The sequence below is a fragment of the Oncorhynchus clarkii genome, chromosome 19 (genome assembly GCF_045791955.1).
Source record: "Oncorhynchus clarkii lewisi isolate Uvic-CL-2024 chromosome 19, UVic_Ocla_1.0, whole genome shotgun sequence".
Taxonomy (NCBI): Eukaryota; Metazoa; Chordata; class Actinopteri; order Salmoniformes; family Salmonidae; genus Oncorhynchus; species Oncorhynchus clarkii.
Genome location: NC_092165.1, coordinates 37,688,599 through 37,710,540, shown reverse-complemented (window position 1 = coordinate 37,710,540; position 21,942 = coordinate 37,688,599). Strand labels below are relative to the sequence as shown.

Genomic DNA, 21,942 nt, shown 5'->3' with positions numbered 1-21,942 from the left:
GTGCGTGTGTGTGTGTGTGTGGTAAAAAGATAGAACCCCCCTTTCCCCAGAAATCTCACTATCCGTCTGGCAGCCTGTCTGTTACATAACAAGGACATTTCACAGCTGCAGTGAACTGAACTCCCCTTCCCCCCTAATCTACTCCACCCCTCCCTCCTGCCCTCTCTCACCCTCCCACTCTATCACCCTCCGTCTCCCCTTCCTTTTATTCCTCCCCAACCAACTGAATTTCTCGTCTTTGTCATTTGATCTCTTTAGTGCTAACCCAAGCATTCTTCTGTTCTTTCAACCCTTCTGTTCGCCACCCCTTTATCTCTCACTATCCCTTATTCCATCTCTTAATTTCTCTCTCCATTCCGACAGTGTTTCCCCTACCGTTCATTTTTAGGAGGGACTTGTAAACCGGGCCTTTGTGTTGCCTCAATATGCCTAAGTTCAAAATGGTCTCCACTGAATGGCAAGTGTAGTGTAGACAGCCCTGGAAGTTTCCCTAGGACCCGTAGGCCTAAAATAACTTGAATGCTCGATTCAATAGGCACTTGTATTTCTGGAGATCTTAAGAGGAACAAATCTCTACCCCCCTCTCACCTAGGGCTGGGGCGGTAGTGACATTTTGTCAGCTGGTGATTGTCAAGAAAATAACTGCCGGCCTCACGGTAATTGACCATTAATTAACAAACACATTTAACATCTCCTGGCTTCCATGCATAGACTACAAGACACTGATGCAGACCTTTGAAAAATCGAAATTTAAAAAAGTCTAATAAATCCATCTAATATAGCCTACACCTTGACAATAAATCCATTATTTATTGTAGACAGGTCTAAAGAAACATGATATGATGAAAATGTAGTCTATTTCAGAAGAACAAAATAGCATACTCTTGAGTTGTCCTTATGTTAGGTCCTGATCTGGCTATGCAATATGGCTGTGGGTCATACTTCATTTAGCAGACAAGATTTGCTTAGAATTCCGTCGCATTATTTTACAGTATGAAGAATACAATTGAACATAGCTGAATAACCCAAACAATGAGGGAGTGCGCATATGCAGCTAGTCTGTGCTAGTCTGTGTTGAGCGGTTAACAAAGAAACAGGTCCTCCTATATGCTTAATTTAGAGTTATTTATGCAATCTTAGTTGTGATACAAACATTAGGCTATACGTTTTTAATACATTATAAGGCTGCATGATGCTCTGCTTTATCTTTTGCGCAGGGTGCACACACTTCATCAGTTTCTCATTCATAATTTGACAAGCACTTGATAATGCCTCAAATTTCCCGGCAGCATCCCCTTTGTGTGGCCGTAATACCCCCTAAAAAAATCCATGCCTTTTACAGCCAGTGGTCGTTGTGCCTGTGGGCTGAATATAATAATACCCTTCTCCAGGCCGCATGCTCCGAAGAATCTCTCACTCATATGGCTCTCTCAGACACAGTGCATTCAGAAAGTATTCGGACACCTAAACTTTTTCCATATTTTGTTATGTTACAGCCTTATTCGAAAATGTATTAATATATATATATATTTCATATACATCTACACACAATACCTAATAAAAACAAAACATGTTTTTTAGAAATGTTTGCAAATGTTTTAAAAATAAGAACAGAAATACCTTATTTACATAAGTATTCAGTATTCATGAGACTCGAAATTGAGCTCAGGTGCATCCTGTTTCCATTGAGATGTTTCTACAACTTGATTGAGTCCACCTGTGCTAAATTCAATTGATTGGACATGATTTGGAAAGGCACACATCTGTCTATATAAGGTCCCACAGTTGATATGGCTTGTTTTGCTCTGACATGCACTGAGGTCAAAGGAATTGTCCGTAGAACTCAGACAGGATTGTGTCGAGGCACAGAGCTTGGGAAGGGTACAAAAATAATTCTGCAGCATTGAAGGTCCACAAGAACACAGTGGCCTCCATGATTCTTAAATGGAAGAAGTTTGGAACCACCCAGACTCTTCCTAGAGCTAGCCGCCCAGCCAAACTGAGCAATCAGGGGAGAAGGGCCTTAGTCATGGAGGTGACCAAGAACCCAATGGTCACTCTGACAGAGATCCAGAGTTCCTCTGTGGAGATGGGAGAACCTTCCAGAAGGACAACCATCTCTGCAGCACTCCAACAAACAGGCCTTAATAATGGTAAAGTGGCAAGACGGAAGCCACCCCACAGTAAAAGGCACATGACAGCCCGCTTGGAGTTTGCCAAAAGGCACCTAAAGGACTCTCAGACCATGAGAAACAAGATTCTCTGGTCTGCTGAAACCAAGATTGAACTCTTTGGCCTGAATGCCAAGCATTACGTCTGGAAGAAACCTGGCACCGTCCCTACAGTGAAGCATGATAGTGGCAGGGTCATGCTGTGGGGATGTTTTTCAGCGGCAGGGACTGGGAGAATAGTCAGGATCAAGGGAAAGATGAACGGAGCAAAGTACAGAGAGATCCTTGATGAAAAGCTGCTCCAGAGCACTCAGGACCTCAAACTGGGACGAAGGTTAACCTTCCAACAGGACAACAACCCTAAGCGCACACAGTCAAGACAATGCAGGGGTGGCTTCGGAACAAGTCTCTGAATGTACTTGAGTGGCCGAGCCAGAGCCCAAACCCAATCGAATATCTCTGGAGAGACCTGAAAATAGCTGTGCAGTGACACTCCCCATCCAACCTGACAGAGCTTGAGAGGATCTGCAGAGAAGAATGGGAGAAACTCCCCAAATACAGGTATGCCAAGCTTGTAGCGTCATCGCCAAGAAGAATTAAGGCAGCCAAACATTTACTTATGTAAATGTAATATAACATTTTATTTTTATTTGTTTTACTGTTTTTGCTTTGATGTTATGGGGTATTGTGTGTAGATTGATGGGGGAAAAAAACGTTCATCCATTTTAGAATAAGGCTGTAACAAAACAAAATTTGGAAAAGGGAAGGGGTCTGAATACTTCCCGAATGCACTGTATCTCAATTCTTATTAGCCAATATCCATCACGTGATCGGGTCCTTCTCACAGGCTACAAGTGAAGACAGACACATCGGGGAAGCAACTGCGTGTGTCCTTATTGAATTCTGAGGCGCATATTGAAGATGTTGGAAAAACTGTCCACATTTACTTTTCGTCAGCCAACAAGATGAGTAGGCCTAACAAACAGCAAAAACACTAGCTTATGTCAATCTACTATCCCCCATAGTACAAAAGTTGACTTTTCTATTGTGTGTGAGAAATAAATATTCAAACATAGTCTTGGATAGTTGTGGGACATGATAGATCCCAAATGAATTCAACCACTAGAATCAAAATCCTTCTAAAAACAGGGCTGACGCAACAAATCAATACGTTTAGCTTAAAAAGTGAACTATTAGGCTATTTCTTCACATTATACGGCAGTAGGTTATAAGCCTGAATGTTCCAAAATGCAATCTATTAGTGGGAAAACACCATTCTCAAAACTGACTTCAAATGTGATTATGCATGTAATGCTTTAATTATAAAGAAGCATTTTTATGGTGAAAATAATCTTCCCCAAACTTGAAACTCACGTTGAGTTTGTATGCTAATTAGGCTCTACACCCCTTGGTAAAGCGGATGAATGTACATCATTTTAAGAAGATATTTGGCCACTTTAGTTGTGATACAAACCGTATCAAAACATATAGGCCTATGGGCTAGGCTACATGAGGTGTGCGATTATTATTTTTAAAAGTCGGGGGAAAAGGCACGTGCCGTTTCTTGCCTTACTGCACACAAACTGAGCATTATTCACAAGTGATAATATATCATTCACAACTGATAATCTAATATTGTCACCCATCAGACTATTCTTGATATGATCTTATCTTTACATATACCAAATAATGTGTGTGAAATTTGTTTGGATTTAGAATGGACCATTATCATGCATCAGTCTCGAAGCAGGGGCTGGGGGAAAATACATGTATTCTATGCACTTAACTAGAGGTCGACCGATTAATCGGAATGGCCGATTAATTAGGGCCGATTTCAAGTTCTCATAACAATCGGAAATCTGTATTTTTGGACGACCAATTTTTTTTACACCTTTATTTAACTAGGCAAGTCAGTTAAGAACACATTCTTATTTTCAATGCCGGATGCCACCCGTTAGATAAAATACGGAAAGGTTCCGTATTTCACTGAAAGAATAAACATTTTTTTTCTCGAGATTATAGTTTCCGGATTCGACCATATTAATGATCTACGGCTTGTATTTGTGTGTGTTATTATGTTATAATTAAGTCTATGATTTGATAGAGCAGTCTGACTGAGCGATGGTAGGCACCAGCAGGCTCGTAAGCATTCATTCAAACAGCACTTTCGTGCATTTTGCCAGCAGCTTTTCGCAATGCTTCAAGCATTGCTCTGTTTATGACTTCAAGCCTATCAACTTCCGAGATTAGGCTGGTGTAACCGATGTGAAATGGCTAGCTAGTTAGCAGGGTGCGCGCTAATAGCGTTTCAAACGTCACTCGCTCTGCGACTTGGAGTAGTTGTTCCCCTTGCTCTGCATAGGTAACGCTGCTTCGAGGGTGGCTGTTGTCGATGTGTTCCTGGTTCGAGCCCAGGTAGGGGCGTTGGAGAGGGACGGAAGCTATACTGTTACACTGGCAATACTAAAGTGCCTATAAGAATATCCAATAGTCAAAGGTATATGAAATACAAATGGTAGAGAGAGAAATAGTCCTATAATTCCTATAACAACTACAACCTAAAACTTCTTACCTGGGAATATTGAAGACTCATGTTAAAAGGAACTACCAGCTTTCATATGTTCTCATGTTCTGAGCAAGGAACTTAAACGTTAGCTTTCTTACATGGCACATATTGCACTTTTACTTTCTTCTCCAACACTTTGTTTTTGCATTATTTAAATCAAATTGAACATGTTTCATTATTTATTTGAGGCTAAATTGATTTTATTGATGTATTAAGTTAAAATAAGTGTTCATTCAGTATTGTTGTAATTGTCATTATTACAAATACATTTTTTATTTATTTTTTTAAATCGCCAGATTAATCGGTATCAGCTTTTTTTTGGTTCTCCAATAATCGGTATCGGCGTTGAAAACTCATAATCGGTCAACCTCTACACTTAACAGCCCTACTCTCACCCAGGTTCTCCAGGTCCTTGCGGGTGACAAACTTGTAGTCATCGTAGACGGTACTCTCAGGGCTCTCCTCCAACTCCTCTGTCAGGTTGTCCAGGAAGGAGCACCAGCGAGGAGCAGGTCCCAGTGCCTACACAGGGACAACATGGAGGGGAGGAAGGAGAGAAAAGAACAAGGGATGTAGTGAAGGAGGGAAAAGGAATGAAAAACAAGGAACATTTTAAGAATTCTAATTCAATATATTTCTCTCTTTTCACTGCGCTGTGGGCTGGTAAGGGAAGTAGGTGTTGGCAACATTCCAGTTGGCTAGGTGTAGTTTCTGCCATGTTGCTTGCACCTATCCAATCCTCTCAGGGCTCTGAGGATGAGTCGACAAGGATTGAATGAGTCTTATCAGATTGAAATCACCCCATCATCGTAAGATAATTTAATGCCACTGGGTTCAATCCAAACTGAGTTCTGTCCTATCAAATCAGAGTTCAAAGTCTAGGTAATGTCCCCTTCCTCAGTGTAATCATTGAAGAGCAAATGGCTAATGTTAACTTCCAAACTTTGCCCTACTGTAATGTAGGCATCTAGGGAGGCCTTTGTACACCAGTTGAAAAACCAGGGAGAAAGGAGCTCTCTGCAATTGGAATCATATGCCTGCCTCAAATTCATGAATGATAGATTAGATGAGTAAACCAAACAAGGTGACAACGTTGTGTTATATTTGAAGTTACCAGTGATGTTCATATCATACCTGAGTGAAAAATGTAGCTATTTATTCAGAGCAGTTTGAGCACTGCTATGTGAATGTTTGATATCGGCCTTCCATTTTCTGCAGAAGTATTCCAAAACTCCAATAACCAAAAATAGAATGTGTTTGCTGTTAACAGATGAACGCAATATTTCCTAAGTTCAGTATAAGCTCTTTGTAGCCCCAAACACACGCTATTTAAGACCTTGTTTTCTGTATCTCATCATCACAATGATCTAATCAGTGGTTAATGAATGGGACCAGAAACGAATCGCGTCAGGGTTACCACATGATCTTTCTATACAGAGATTACATTACAGTACACACACCTCAACTCCCTAGAGAGACTACTTTACCGTAGAAACACACACATTAACTTCCTAACGAGACTATATATATATATATTTTTTTTTACATGTTTTTTTTAACAATGTACAAACACTTTTCCTATAAGAACTGAAAAGCTGGTATAGGGGTAGGCACAAGGCCACCTGTTGCTGAAGAACATTCACGTTCCAACAAGGGTACATTCTAGGTAAAACCCAGTGGGAGGTTTTCCATGAATAATGCCCTTTAGTGTTTTTTGCAGACCATAAAACACAAGCCAAATGGGGATGCCGTAAACACTAAACTGAACAAATGAATGTCTCAAAAACTCAAGACCTCAAAACAGAGATCGTCCTTTCGTGCCTTCTCTATACTGCCTTGGTCGGTTTGGTTTCAATTCACACCATGGAGTAACTCTATCTCATGGGAAAATGTACCTTTCAAACCAATCATGCACACCGAGGCATGTAAAACTAGCAGTTAAACCCAACTGTCAAATGGGCCTGAGGGAGTGCAAGGGTGGTAGAACTCACAGGGATATAGAATGTATTCATCTTAGGGTCTTCATTGGCAGTGAAGAGCATACCTGTGAAGTTAGGAGAGAAAAATAAAAGATGTGGATGAGTGAGATGAGCTAACGAAACAACCAGATCCTTTTCCCCATACTGAAGTTAGCATTGCTATAAACTAAGGTTATGCAGAACTGTACAAAAAGGCTCATTGTCTGCTGGTTTTGTTTGACTCTAGTTACAAGCCTAACTGCATGAACATGCAGAAAGTAGAGCCCACATAAACATAGGGTGACTATAGTAGGTATGCAGGCAGTAGACTAGTCAAATAGGAAATAGCAAAACCCTTGTTGGATTTTTAAATGTTAAAATGTATGTAACCATTACTGACAAAAGCCTGGCTTGCTCCCATCTTCATCTTCCTTTGACAACAAATCATCCATGCAAATGGTTGTGCGGATTTGCTATTTATGTAAAATTACAGCAATTACATCATGAATGAGCGTCTTAAACAGTTTAACTCAAGTGCTCAGTAAACATTGCTGTAATTAGGCATAATTGCTGGTAGAGAAGCTGTCAATGGATAGAGTTGCAGTCTTATTTCAAAAGCAAAGTCCAAGCCATCTCACAAAGAAGCATATCCTTGGTGCAGAAATGTTTAGGACTTGGCACCATCTAGTGGTAGTTGAGCATACTGGCAAATGACTACGAAGCAGATAAGAGTGCCTGAAGTGTAGGTCAACCCTCCAAGTTAAAATCGGTACAGAAGCAATGTTTAGTGTATCTGGCTCATTACTCATAGAATGGACCAGTCTTTCTGAGGTGATTCTCACCAGAACCAGGATAGATGCACACGTCGTTGATGTTCGTCTGGGGCTCAATGGAGGAGAACACTTTTCCCTGGGGTGAAACAGACCAAAGATATGGTTAGAATATCTGTTATAGCACTGTGATAGTTAGTGGTCTCTCTTTCATCAACCAAGTGTACAATGACACTGACATTTTCACCATAAAAAATGCTTTTCCCCACATATGGGCCATTTCAATTCTTCGCACCCACTCAACCCTTTATAGCCTATTGGCTCTTGATCATTCAAAAATAATTGTCTAGAGATCATAGCAATCACCATGTTGTCTTGTTCACTTGTCAGTTCGTTACTTAAAACAAATAGATCACGGCCATTTCCACCGTTCTCCTTGTCCAGGTTATCCAGAAATCTGGTAACTTATTTAGCTAATTTCAGTGTGATGTTTCTTTCCTTCCATTTGACCCGTAGTTGTGCAGGGTACATCAAAGGGAACATAATTATTTTTCCCCCATAGCTTTTTCCTTATGGTGTCAATTTCTCTGCTCTTCATGTAGAGGTCTCTGCTCATGTTGGTGTTGATGTACTGTAGATCCGTTGGTCCTCATACATCAAAGGTCCGACTTCCAACTTCCAGGCTTGGATGGCCAGTCATAGAACTTCATCTTTGTCCCTATAGTTAAGTAACTTTGCTATGATGCCCCTTGGTTTGCTGCTGGTGTCCCCTCCTGGGCAGCCTGTTCGAATGTGCTTATTCAATTGTGGGAGCCCGTGTGACATTCTCCTGGCCCAGTAGTTGTGTGGTATTACATTTTCCTGGAATTCTTCCATTCCGGTTGTTCCACAGCTTTCGAGGAAATTTACCAAACAAAGATTTGAGCGGTGACTGAAGTCGTCCATCCCGTTTACGTTGTCAGTAAGGCCCATAAGGATTGTTTTTTTGTTCATCCACGGTTTTCTAGAGTTTCTCTCATGCAATTATTGCTAGAATTAACCCGGTTTCGGCCTCCTTCATACGTTTGCCCAGTTCAGTCATATCAGTTTAGATCTGATATTTTCTTCATATTTTTTGTTAGTAGTGTCTCTAAACTCACTTTAGTTGAGTCATCAGCTACTTGGTCCATGACTGCGTTGTTTCGCTGTGTTTGTTTTTATTTCTCGATATATTATTTGCTGTAACAATGAGTATGCCAACATGATGTTTGTTATTTCTTGACTTTTGAGTCGAGTTCTTTCAAATTTAAGAGGCACATTTTTTTTTTATAAAAAAGGGAATGCCAAGCGGATCACCTTTACCTTACTACCTCACGGTCGCCATACCGGAAATAGTTTATTATATATTATATCCTAAAATTGGCATAAAAGCAATATGTGCATTTTCCCACCAGAGGGGTGTTTCCTTCAAAACAGACTTGTTGCAGATAAAAGCGTGTGCATGATAACGTAGTGCACATAAAAATAACTTCAGTGGTTAAATTCCCATGTATCGAATAAAAAATACAAGTTAAATGGGTTTCCATTGCATTTTCAACTCTACTGATAGTTTTGTCAGTTATATAGCAAATGTGCCCACTGTGGTCTTGGCATGTGCGCTCTACCCAACAGCTCTCAGATACAGTGCGGGTATAGCCTACATGATGACATTATTATGGACAAAAAAACATAGATAATTTTGCTTAGTCAAACTCCAGCTAAGCATCATGTCACCAGAATAAGACTCAATGTTAACTGGAAAGAAGCATCAAGTGTGAATTTTCACCACCCTGTGAAGTTCAAAATGTTGTTAATCTGTAGCCTAATAAACAGCATGCTTACTAGAGTCGTAGTGGAGGACCACACAACATATCATCGCGTGACTCCAGGTTTACATCGATATGATTATTATTATATAAATATTTGTGCATAAAGGCGTTAACACCACCATTTCTCGCATAATTCAAGTGGAACTGACAGTGGTTTAACTACTTTGCAGATATGAAACAAACAGACAATCATTATAAATCAGTAAAAAAATATCAAATTCCCAGTTTATGCTTCAAAACCAACTTCATAAGAGGTTTTAAAAATAGGTTATATTTGACTCAAAATTACATGACATACATTAATTAAGGAATTGTTGGCAGACTAGATGGATGCAGTTCAATGCATGATTAATGTAATTCACCAATACATTTCTTGGTAGTCCAAGAAAATATAGCTATCAGGTTGTAAATCCCTGCTGGCCTGGTACATTGTTTGCTGGACTGTAACTAAGGTTGGGAATGTAAAAAAAAAAATCGCAAACTAGCAAGGGCAATGATCACAGGGCCCGCGGCCCGAATAGGACACAAAAGCGAGTATAAATGAGTCTACAGCAACAACAAAAAAGTCACACATGTTTTAAGTTTAAATGTTACAACAAACCTATAGCTACATTTTTGTTACTTGGAATTATTCACATCTGCAAGCATAACAGCAGAGTCTGGACAAATATATCTCTCTTATTTGTTCTAATATGTTCAAACGCTATATACAACATTCTATGTACATACGTGAGCATTATAAAGGGCCATATTTTTTCAAATAAAACAATGGCCAGTTTGGATCGCAGTTGTACTTTTTTGTATGTCTGGCCCGTGAATTCATTGTGTTTTTCAATATTGCCCATGCGCTGATTGAGTTTGACTCCACTGGGATAGGCGTGTCTATTTATGCAACTAGCTATTTATTTAGCAAGCTAAAAACACGGAGCCTAATGTTAGCTAGCTGCTGGGAGGATGTCATGTCATTGGAGGAGTGGATGAGTGACCGACTCTTCCCTCTTATATTGTTTTTTGGTGGCTACAGCTAGAGATGCAGGTGTCATTTGGTTAGCTAGCAAGAAATGTGAATCGCTTTGCTATTCTGAACTTGAACGACTATTAACTGTCGGTTAGGGGCTCGTAAGTAAGCATTTCACCTGTTGTATTCGGCGCATGTGACTAATAAAATTTGATTTGATCCACAGTTAACATATCTTTTAGATGTCAATCAAACGTATTTGGCAGGCTGGCAAGCAAGTTCCTATTCATTTGTTCAAATGTGGGTTGGAAAAAGCATGCATTGGCAGGCAAGCTGCAGAAGAACGAGCAGGCTACTATTCCCTATCGTTTCAGTGCAATTCTGACTGCCAACTAGCTTAAAAAGTTTGAGAGGGGTTATCTAATGTTCCCTCATTAGATTCTCATTCTGGCAAGCATTAGTTGTTGATCTTGTTGTTGTTCACATGTATAGGCAACTGAGGGAGAGATGGCCTACCTTTCATGGTTGTTAATATCAGTAGTACTGAAGTTTCCAAATGTAAGAGGACTCCTGTGGTATTTACATAAAACATAAATTCAGGTGTATTTTGTGGCTTTTGGCGAATGCATTCTAATGATCTAAAGTTCCGCTGTTTCAACTGCCTGTAAACACACAGTCTGGTTCAAAGTGAATGATGGCAAGCCCGTGTGGCAAATGGCTTATTTGCATATAAGCCTACTGTAGCTTGGATTGGCTATGGCTATTGAACTTTCAAATGCCTTACTATATATCACTCCAAAACATTGTCAGAAAATGTTTTTTTTTTTTTTTTAACTGTCATTCTTCCTTGGGGTGTATATGAACAGATTTTAAAATGTCATGTTGCTAAAACACTGTCAGTTTAACTTTAATTTTACCGACACAAAAAGATCTCACATTGTCTAGTGAATTTTGTTTTGATGACATTTGGAAACGTAACCGACAAATTTGTTGTTTCCATTAGGCCTGTTATGCCATTTTTTATCCGACATGTACTTTACTCGCAAAAAATAAATTGGATAGTGCCCCGCCGAGTGGCGCAGCAATCTAAGGCACTGCATCGCAGGGTTGCGGCGTCACTACAGCCTGGGGTTCGATCCGAGGCCGTGACTGGGAGTCCCATAGGGTGGCACAAAATTGGCTCAGCGTCATCCGGGTTAGGGGAGGGTTTGGCCAGGGGGGGCTTTACTTGGCTCATCGTGCTCTAGCGACTCCTAGTGGCGGGCAGATTAACGTGTTTCCTCCAACACATTGGTGCAGCTGGCTTCTGGGTTAAGCGAGCGGGTGGGTCATGTTTCATTTGACTCGACCTCCGCCTCTCCTGAGCCCGTTGGGGAGTTGCAGCGATGAGACAAGATTGTATTCACAAAATTGTGGAGAAACAAGGGGTAATTCAAAATAATAATAATAATAATTTCAAAGTTGGATGGAAACCTGGTTGATGTCTGGTTTCCCAAAACACAAATCAAATATATTTTCAACATTCATAAACATTTACCGTGTCTTTGTTCCAGATCTTGATGATCTTGGAGTCCGCAGTCAGAACTAGGTCTAGGTGGTCCTGGAAGTTGACAGACTTGATAGGAAGGCCGTAGTAATGGTCTTTTACCAGCAGGGGGCGGCTAGAGCGCAGGTCATAGATTAGGACCTACAGTATCAGGCAGACAGATCGTCAATGGGGAAACTTGTTGGGAGGGGAACATTTAGGCAGTTTTCTGCATTATCCCAGCTATTAGGACACACAAGACGCCATTGTAAAAGTTCATACCTGCCCAGTGCTCGTTCCCACAGCCATGGTGAGAGAGCCATTAAACTTGAGTGCGCTGACTGATGGCAAGCCCTCCACTCTAAAGACAAACACATCCAAATCATGGATTTGAACGATGGCGTTTTTCTAAATACATGTAACTGTTCATGTTCTAGTGTTGTACTTACTCTGTTCCCTCTGTGACGCTGCTCAAGGCACAGTCTAGCATCCCCACCCGACTTCGTACACGAGGGTCCCAGCACTCCACTTTCCCCTAGCCACCAACAACACAGGGAACATGGTTAGACACACACAGGCACACACACAAAATGATGTCAATAGGGTTCAGGTTATGTCCGATCCATTCACTCATTATATGCACATAGGCTCCACCCACCTCGGCTGTTCCTGAAGCTAACAGTTGATGGACAGGATTGATGTCACACACATTGTGCTCCCTGTCAGTCAGAGAAATGGCAAAAAGAGACATGATCACGCCATATGCATACTGACAAGTCTTGTAGTGACTGTATTTACTGTATCGTAATGCACAGGGGCGATTCTGTGTCAGCATGGCACAACAACAACAAAAAATGTATCTCGGATTGTTTTGGCAACTCACATATACACTTGATATGCTTTAAAAAATTTGTAACAAACCATTTTTTGGAAACTCACGATGAAAGTTGCCAATATACAGCCCTTTTTAAGACCTTTAGATGCAACCTGTAAGACCCAATGATCCGTGAACAGTACATGATACAAACACCTTATTGTCATTATCCTCATAGTGTCCTCTAAAATAGGGAGTATCCCTAAATTCTGAAATACAATTTCACACATGAATTTACTCAACATTAAAACTATTAATATTAAAAAAGGTACTAAACAGAATTTCTCCTCTATGTGGAAGCTAGGTGAATTGCAAGAACACTGGCTGCATTCAAAACAAATATCCCCTTTCCCTGCACCCATTTCACTGTAACATTTTAAACTATTTTATACATTGTACAATAATAGTAAAGACATCAAAACCTATAAAATAACATATATGGAATCATGTAGTAACCAAAAAAGTGTTAAATCAAAATATATTTTATATTTGAGATTCTTCAAAGTAGCCACCCGTTGCCTTGATGACAGCTTTGCACACTCTTGGCATTCTCTCAACCAGCTTCATTAGATAGTCACCTGGAATGCATTTAAATTAACAGGTGTGCCTTGTTAAAAGTTAATTTGTGGAATTTATTTCCTTCTTAATTAATGTATTTGAGCCAATCAGCTGTGTGACAAGGTAGGGGTGGTATACAGAAGATTTGGTAAAAGACCAAGTCCATATTATGGTAAGAACAGCTCAAATAAGCAAAGAGAAATGACAGTCCATCAATACGTTAAGACATGGTCAGTCAATCCGGAAAATCTCAAGAACTTTGAAAGTTCCAAGTGCAGTCGCAAAAACCATCAAGCACTATGATGAAACTGGTTCTCATGAGGACCGCTACAGGAAATGAAGACCCAGAGTTACCTTTGCTGCAGAGGATAAGTTCATTAGAGTTAATTGCACCTCATATTGCAGCCCAAATAAATCCTTCACAGAGTTCAAGTAACAGACACATCTCAACATCAACTGTTCAGAGAAGACTGCGTGAATCAGGCCTTCATGGTCGAATTGCTGCAAATAAACCACTACTGAAGGACAGCAGTACGAAGAAGAGACTTGCTTGAGCCAAGAAACACAAGCAATGGACATTAAACTGGTGGAAATTTGTCCTTTGGTCTGAAGAGTCCAAATTTGAGATTTTTGGTTCCAACCAGTGTCTGTGAGACGTAGAGTAGGTTAACAGATGATCTCCGCATGTGTGGTTCCCACCATGAAGCATGGAGGTGGTGGTGCGTTGGTGCTTTTCTGGTGACACTGTCAGTGATATATTTAGTATTCAAGGCACACCTAGCCAGCATGGCTACCACAGCATTCTGTAGCAATATGCCATCCCATCTGGTTTGCACTTAGTGGGACTATCATTTGTTTTTCAACAGGACAATGACCCTAAACACACTTCCAGGCTGTGTAAGGACTATTTGATCAAGAAGGAGAGTGATGGAGTGCTGCATCAGATGACCTTGCCTACACAATCACCCAACCTCAACCTAATTGAGATGGTTTGGGATGAGTTGGACCGCAGAGCGAAGAAAAAGCAGCAAACAAGTGCTTAGCATATGTGGGAACTCCTTCAAGACTGTTGGAAAAGCATTCCTCATTAGGCTAGTTGAGAGAATGCCAAGAGTGTACAAAGCTGTCATCAAGGCAAAGTGTGGCTGCTTTGAAGAAAATACTTCTTGATTCCATATGTGTTATTTCATTTCATTATTCTACAATGTAATAAACAGTCAAAATAAAGAAAAACCCTTGAATGAGCAGGTGTGTCCAAACTTTTGACTGGTACTGTATTTCACAGTGATTTAGATGGTACAATGATTCCCTACAGTATTCAGTTCTTGTTTTCTCCCAAACTGAAATTGAACGAATTGTGCAGATTTTTAGCAACAAAGAAATGACAACCATTTCTACTTTGTTTCCACAGCCACAAAGGCAAAACAGCTTTCCCATTTCGACAACAGAAGCCAGTCTGGCGGGAGAAATCAATAGGTGAATATCACCGCCAATCATAACACTGTGTAAGTAATACTGTGAAACACTATTATTCCACTATGACTGCAGGTATATTATGGACATTTTATGAACATTATGGAAATTACAATGCACTTTTAATATCTCAAAAGTACCCCCTTTGATTTTGTTATTTGTAAAGACATATTGTTTTAAACAATATACACTCATTCAACTACTGTACATAATTCCAGAATGGGCTCTCTGCTGCTTTTGAAGAAATTAACAATTTTATAGATAGAAATTGACATTTTACTTTATTCAAAAGTACCAGAGGCCACTCTGGAAATGCGATGTGTTTGAAGAGTATATTGTTCCAAACAATATGTCTAAAAAATAAGCAAAATCTTTTTTAAAAAAATTTACTTTTTAAATAATCATAATATTTTGAATATTATGAATATTCAATATATGTTGAATAAATTAATGTGAAAATGTCTATTTCAGAATATAAACATACGACATATTTTAGAGCACACTATAAGGAGTATATGACATCAAGATGTTGTCTGTACCATGTACGGTTCATGGATCATAGGGTATTACAGGAGGCATCTATAAGAATAAAAGGGTCCTAAAATCGGCACTTTCAGAAATGTATATTTTTTTAAAGAAAAAAAGTTGGTGATACAATTGTGAAAACCATGTTAAACATCCTTCCTCACAATAAAGTTATGTGAGAATTGCCAGAACAATCTGTGACACCAAAAATATTTCCACGCAATGCTGTGGTGGAATCGGCCCCAGCTGGCTTCATAAATAATGTATTGTTGATGTATACTTACACAGCATCTGTCTGAAGGGAGTTGAGGAACCTGCCTTGCTCCAGATTGAGTCTGAATATCTCTGAGCTGAAAAAGGATTCAGTCTTACTGTGCCCAGTCAACATTAACACAACTTCAACTTGTCTTTATTTTACTGCTGCTCTTTAATAGCGTGTTACTTTTATTTCTTATTTGTACTGCATTGTTGGTTAAGGGCTCGTAAGTAAGCATTTCACTGTAAGGTAGATTTGATGTTAAAGACAAGTCTAATGATACATAGGAAATCAAGACAGTGAATGATCCACCTCCTTTGGCTTTTAACCCTTACCTTGCCCCAACAAAGTAGAGGTCGCAGGAGGGGTAGTGGTAGGCAAAGTCCCTACCAAACTTGGGAATGCGTGTCTTGTAGTAGTGTCCATGCTGCGAGTGGAACTCCACGTACCGGTTACAGTGCAGAAACACCAACTACACAAACAACAATATCAGGTCACATTTGCTTGTAGAAGATAAAGTTTAGATAACCCCCACTGCAGGAAACAACCAAGTAACAGTATGTCTTACCTTCGAGTAGTCATCAGACAGAATGTCAAAGGCCACAACTGTGAGGGGAAAAAAACACACTTTCAGAACTAGCTACAAGAAAAAATAATATCTACTGGTTAAGGATTTTGTACAATGCAAAAGGTTTCTTTATTGGTGACCATCACATTATGGCAATTGTGTATGTCGGGTGTGTGTTAGTCACAAAACATGGCAATGTCTTAAAATGATGTAGACAACGCCATACATAGAAAAATCCTAAACGTCCCTTGTCTGTCACAAATGTAAAAATATATATATATATATTTCAAATTAATCTGCCAATTGTCCATTGTGTTGGTCGAAATAGTTAATACGCAAACCACGCATACTAACCAAAGTCTTGCAGGTTGGTTAAGGGACCAACACATGGTCCACATGGTTTTGCCAGATGACAGAAATGTCTACTTCAGTACAAGTGCTCTAAAAAGTTGGGTAAACAATACTTTCCTCTGGATATTTTACTTTCCGGCAGAGTAAGTTCAAATATAATTGTATTCAACATTCCAGCTTGTAGAGGACCTGAGAGGTACCTTTCCAGAATCAAACACTGTCATATTCCAGACGATGTACTTAGAAATTCAGTGATTGGTCCCCAGGCAGGTGTGTGTTTGCTTGAAAATGTATATGTCTGGCTGCACCATAGTTAAATATTAAAGACAGAGTAACTGGTTCAGGCCTGCGAGCTTTCATTAGTGGAGTCAGGACTAGCTGACACCATCACTGAGACAGCTGAATCCTCTTCCTATGTACCAGTCACTCACTTCACAACAAAAGGAGGGAGGGATACTTGCAGGGATTCCCATAGCAAGTCAGAATTCCAGCCGACCATAGAAGCAGAACGATCACCCTACGATTATGTAACAATATAACTACTGGGTCTATCACTTACCATCCGAATCCAGACACCGTTCAAATTTCAAGGACAACTGATACGTGTCATAGCATCGGATCCTGGGTTTGTATGTGCCTGAAAGGATGTTAAAAGAAAGTGACAAATTCATATATAACAGCAATTAGTGTTTTCCACAAGCACAAGCCAGCCAAATAGAACAATGATCCAGCTAAGATCCCCCGGGCTGGAGTTAAGAACTTTTTGCATCTCCATTTTGGTGGCGTCTGGTACATTCACATTCCATCCAAAATAAACAGCTAAATTATTGAATACTTTATTGAGATTACCTCCCAGACTGGAAACATTTGTTGTTGTGGTATTGTGTTTACAATTTAAAATGACTGAAAATGCATGGATTCAGTGAAATGTTCATTTTTTGGGATATCGTCTAGGCCTATATGATCAGGACCATTTAAGTATGAGAACATTAAACCAATTCATTTTTATTGGTTTACATTTAACCTGTCTTCAAGATTAAAGTATTTTACTGCAAATTATGAATTGCCACAATTGTTTGTTCTTCAAATTATGTATTTTATTAAAAAAGAAAAATTAAGTAAATAGCCCAAATTACCTAGAAACATGTATTAAAGGTTCAATATAATAGAATCAAACAAATTGTGTGATGGGCAATTTCAAATGGAAAAATGGGTCTCTAAAATAACAGAACAGGTGCTCAATTAAGTTCTGGGTCCATATGTGTTAAGAGAAGATCGACATCAGCTAAATTGTTTGCAACTCTTTTTTGATTGCAGTATGTAATTCAGTAAAAAACAACTGACCCACAAATATCTGCAATAAAGGTATGATCGAAGGAGGAAGCAGGTGTTAACCATGGTCTCTGATACACTTTGATGAAATCAGTAGACCTATATCAATATCATATACAGTGCATTCGGAAAGTATTCAGACCCCTTGACTTTTCCCATTTTGTTATGTTACAGCCTTATTCTAAAATTAATTCAATCGCCCCCCCCCCCCCCCCCCCCCCCCATCAGTCTACACACCATACCCCATAATGAATAAGAAAAACAGCCAATTTTTTTAAGAAAAAAAAAATGAAATATCACATTTACTTAAGTTCTTTTTTTTCTTTTTTAACATTTTACCCCTTTTTCTCCCCAATTTCGTGGTATCCAATTGTTGTAGTAGCTACTATCTTGTCTCATTGCTACAACTCCCGTACGGGCTCGGGAGAGACGAAGGTTGAATGTCATGCGTCCTCCGATACACAACCCAACCAGCCGTACTGCTTCTTAACACAGCGCGCATCCAACCCGGAAGCCAACCGCACCAATGTGTCGGAGGCTACACCGTGCACCTTGCAACCCGGCCCGTCACAGGAGTCGCTGGTGCGCGATGAGACCCCTACCGACCAATCCCTCCCTAACCCGGACGACGCTAGGCCAATTGTGCGTCGCCCCACGGACCTCCCCGTCGCGGCCGGTTACGACAGAGTCTGAGCGCGAACCCGGGGACTCTGATGGCACAGCTGGCTCTGCAATACAGCGCCCTTAACCACTGCGCCACATTTACATAAGTATTTACATTTACATAAGTACCCTTTATTGAGTACTATGTTGAAGCAATTACAGCCTTGAGTCTTCTTGGGTATGACGCTAAAAGCTTGGCACACCTGTAGTTGGGGAGTTTCTCCCACTCTTCTCTCCAGATCCTCTCAAGCTCTGTCAAGTTGGATGGGGAGCGTCGCAGTACAGCTTTTTTCAGGTCTCCAGAGATGTTCGATTGGGTTCAAGTCCGATATCTGTCTGGGCCACTCAAGGATATTCAGAGACTTGTCGTGAAGCCACTCCTGAAATGCTTACTCCTCCGTTTGGCCCAGTGGCCAGCTCTAGGAAGAGTCTAGGTGGTTCCAAACTTCTTCCATTTAAGAATGATGGACGTTCCTGTGTTTTTGGGGACCTTCAATGATGGGAGACATTTTTTGCTACCCATGCCCAGATCTGTGCCTCAACACAATCCTGTCTCTGAGATAGAAGGACAATTCCTTTGACCTCACGGCTTGGTTTTTGCTCTGACATGCACAGGCAACTGTGGGACCTTATATAGACAGATGTGTGCCTTTTCAAATCATGTCCAATCAATTGAATTTACCACAGGTGGACTCTAATCAAGTTGTAGAAACTTCTCAAGGATGATCCTTGGAAACAGGATGCACATAAGCTCAATTTCGAGTTTGCAAATTGATGAGGGGGAGGAAATTATTTTATACATTTTAGAATATGGCTGTAATGTAACAAAACATAGAAAAAGTAAAGTGGTCTGAAAACTTTCCGAATGCAATGTAGGTGTCATTAGCTTTTAAAACAATTAAATCTGTTATCTTTTATGATATTTTGGAACAGAGTGAGACTATCACTCCACTAGCCTACATATTGTTTCTGCAATGAGGAGGATTCACCATCTTCATGGAATGTTTTCATAATTTATCTGCCGATAACCAGGAGCCAAATGAACGGCTCTCGTACCGACGCGATTCGGTAGCCTACTGATGAGTCACCATATTTTCATATCGAAAATTCAAACGATATCTTTAGTTTACTTGTCCAGATGTGATACCATGGATATAGGATCAACTTTACTCAGTCAGTTCAACACCATTTATAAACTAGTCGAGCTTGCTGTTCGTCAATCACATCACAGTAAGCCCATGCACTAGCACTGCGTGGCTGTACATAAAACACGCAACAACAAAAAAAATCAATGTGCCAGAAAATAGGCTAAGTGGATTTCGACTCATAAATACCACATTATATGGGACGTGCAAATTGGTTCATATAGACGATGAAGGAACATCATGCTGGGCAGACTTTTTTTTTTGACTTGCGAAATGTAAAAACACAGCCTAATTTAGGTGGCATAATTCCCCGCTGAAAATGAGTGTGCAACTGGATGCATAGCCAACAGCGCTAGTGGAAAGCACTGCAATTACTTACAATCCTTTACTGTTCTACTCTACTAATATGCCAAATTTATCTGACAGTGACAGCAAGCCAAATCCTCACCTGCTGCTAGAATAAACTGCCCATCCCTTGACACTTTGATTGAGGTGCACACTGTGGGCATCTCAAAGTCCTGGATGAGCTCGATCCTGCGTTGGATGTCTGAGAAAAATACATTAGGGAGGTGACGCGTGAGCACAGGACAATATACAGTCTGACAACTTGGCCAGCACACAAATACCTATAAGACATTGACATTAGTAAAATGAATACTCACCAACATCTTTATTTTGCAAAGCCCTTTTCTTTCGATCTGAAAGCCACTGGGAAACAAATATTGAGACGTGTGTTATCACATACTCTGGTTATTATGACAAGCTACGGTTTACTTTGTGAGCTCATACCCAATTTCACAGCAATATAAACCTCCATGCTTACTGGCCATGGATGCAGCTAGCTAACGTTAACTTAGTTGCTTGGCATGCCTGTGCTTCAAGACAAGACCGAGAAGCAATAACGTTATAGTAGCTAATAATAAAAACGACTTGACTTTGGAGATTCAATCGGTTATCAAAGTAGTATTTATTAACAGTAGCTAACTAGCTTATTGTATTGTAAATTAGCTTGCTTGCTAGCTAAAGTTAGCTAGATAGCTACTTTTGAAAACGTGTCTTACCTCTGGTAGAGACTTTCCGTGGCTTAAATTATAAATCTTCACATCATTCACACTGGATATCTGCATTGTCGAGGCTGTCAAATATACTTTCCACTCATAACACTAATGTACAATAATTGTAAGTTCTAAATATTAAAAACGCATGCCCCACGTTGCCACTAACAACAGGAAGTGTTGGTCTTTACTATTTAGGTCCGTGTGGAAGCCAAAAACAATAGATGGAGTTCCTTCTTCTTTTTCTTCGGTGGGGTTTAGCGGAGGTTTGGCATCCAACGTCATGGTGCATTACCGCCATCTACTGTACTGGAGTGTGGGCCAGAGACAGGGAGAAACTAAATCCTGCCAGCCTTGTTGCTCTTAAAAAAAGATAACAACATATTTTAGACTATATCTAATGACTTTCTTCTCAATATACTCTTTAAACTAATTTCCTGTATCCCCTTCTCCCTCATACTAGATCTCAGTCTCTCTCTTTCCCTCTGATACTGCCCACAGTGTAGCAATACATGCTCCACAGTCTCTGTTTCCTGACAATAATCACACTTTCATGTTGAATGCTTTCCTGTCACATTTAAGGTCTTAATCAACTGTCTGTGTCCCACCATTGATCTTGTAAAAATAGCCTCCTCTCTTCTGTCCCTTTCTGCAGTCCTCCCTAACTTTCCTCTCTACTTGAAATAAATGCCTGCCCTTAGTATCTCTATTCCACTGCTCGTGCCTTTTCTGCACCATTACTGTCCATATCAGGTTTTTTGTATCTGCCTTGCTCATTGAAACTACAACATCAACATCCCCACTACTAAGTGATTGTTTAACCAGTACATCAACTGCCTCGTTCCCCCTAACCCCCACATGGGCCGGGACCCAAGTAAATCTCATCTGTATAACCATCTGTCTAATTCTGCCATGGGTTTGTAGCACCTCATAAAGCAGGTCTTGTCTGCTACATGAGCTAAAGGACTGGAGACTCATTAACACTGCACATTAATCAGAGCAAATAACTACTCTGTCTGGCTTGTCTTCCTCCACCCACTGCAAGGCCAACAGTATGGCCATCAGCTCCACTGTATATATACAGCCAGATGATCTGTAATACGTTTCCTGACATCAACCCCAAATTCCTGTACTACAAATGCTGACCCAGTACATCCTGTCCTCCCAGTACATCCTGTCCTTCCACAAAATCCTGATACACAGTATGCAGACATCTCTTTAAAAAATCAGATGGATCAATACTCTCCCTATCTTTCTGTAGTCTCTCCAACACTTCTAGATCAACTACTGGAGGTGGGAGGAGCCATGGTGGATTTACAGGAATAGCTACCGTTGGACTAAAGAACC

The 21,942-nt window shown here is 40.2% G+C and overlaps 1 protein-coding gene across 1 annotated transcript in view; it reads right to left on the bottom strand.

Annotated features, from left to right (window-relative positions):
* The window catches only part of LOC139375121 (nucleolar protein 10), a 33,378-nt gene extending 12,564 nt beyond the window's left edge, over positions 1-20,814 (bottom strand). Inside the window, exons 1-14 of the mRNA XM_071116600.1 lie at positions 20,602-20,814; positions 20,203-20,248; positions 19,989-20,087; positions 16,960-17,037; positions 16,050-16,087; positions 15,817-15,953; positions 15,510-15,575; positions 12,454-12,514; positions 12,245-12,330; positions 12,078-12,156; positions 11,808-11,957; positions 7,538-7,604; positions 6,729-6,781; positions 5,133-5,259 (exon numbers count right to left, since the gene is read on the bottom strand). Coding sequence (XP_070972701.1) covers positions 5,133-5,259; positions 6,729-6,781; positions 7,538-7,604; positions 11,808-11,957; positions 12,078-12,156; positions 12,245-12,330; positions 12,454-12,514; positions 15,510-15,575; positions 15,817-15,953; positions 16,050-16,087; positions 16,960-17,037; positions 19,989-20,087; positions 20,203-20,248; positions 20,602-20,667 — 1,153 coding nt within the window. The 5' untranslated portion in view covers positions 20,668-20,814. The remainder of the gene's footprint in view (positions 1-5,132; positions 5,260-6,728; positions 6,782-7,537; positions 7,605-11,807; positions 11,958-12,077; positions 12,157-12,244; positions 12,331-12,453; positions 12,515-15,509; positions 15,576-15,816; positions 15,954-16,049; positions 16,088-16,959; positions 17,038-19,988; positions 20,088-20,202; positions 20,249-20,601) is intronic.
* Between the last annotated feature and the right edge of the window lie 1,128 nt (positions 20,815-21,942).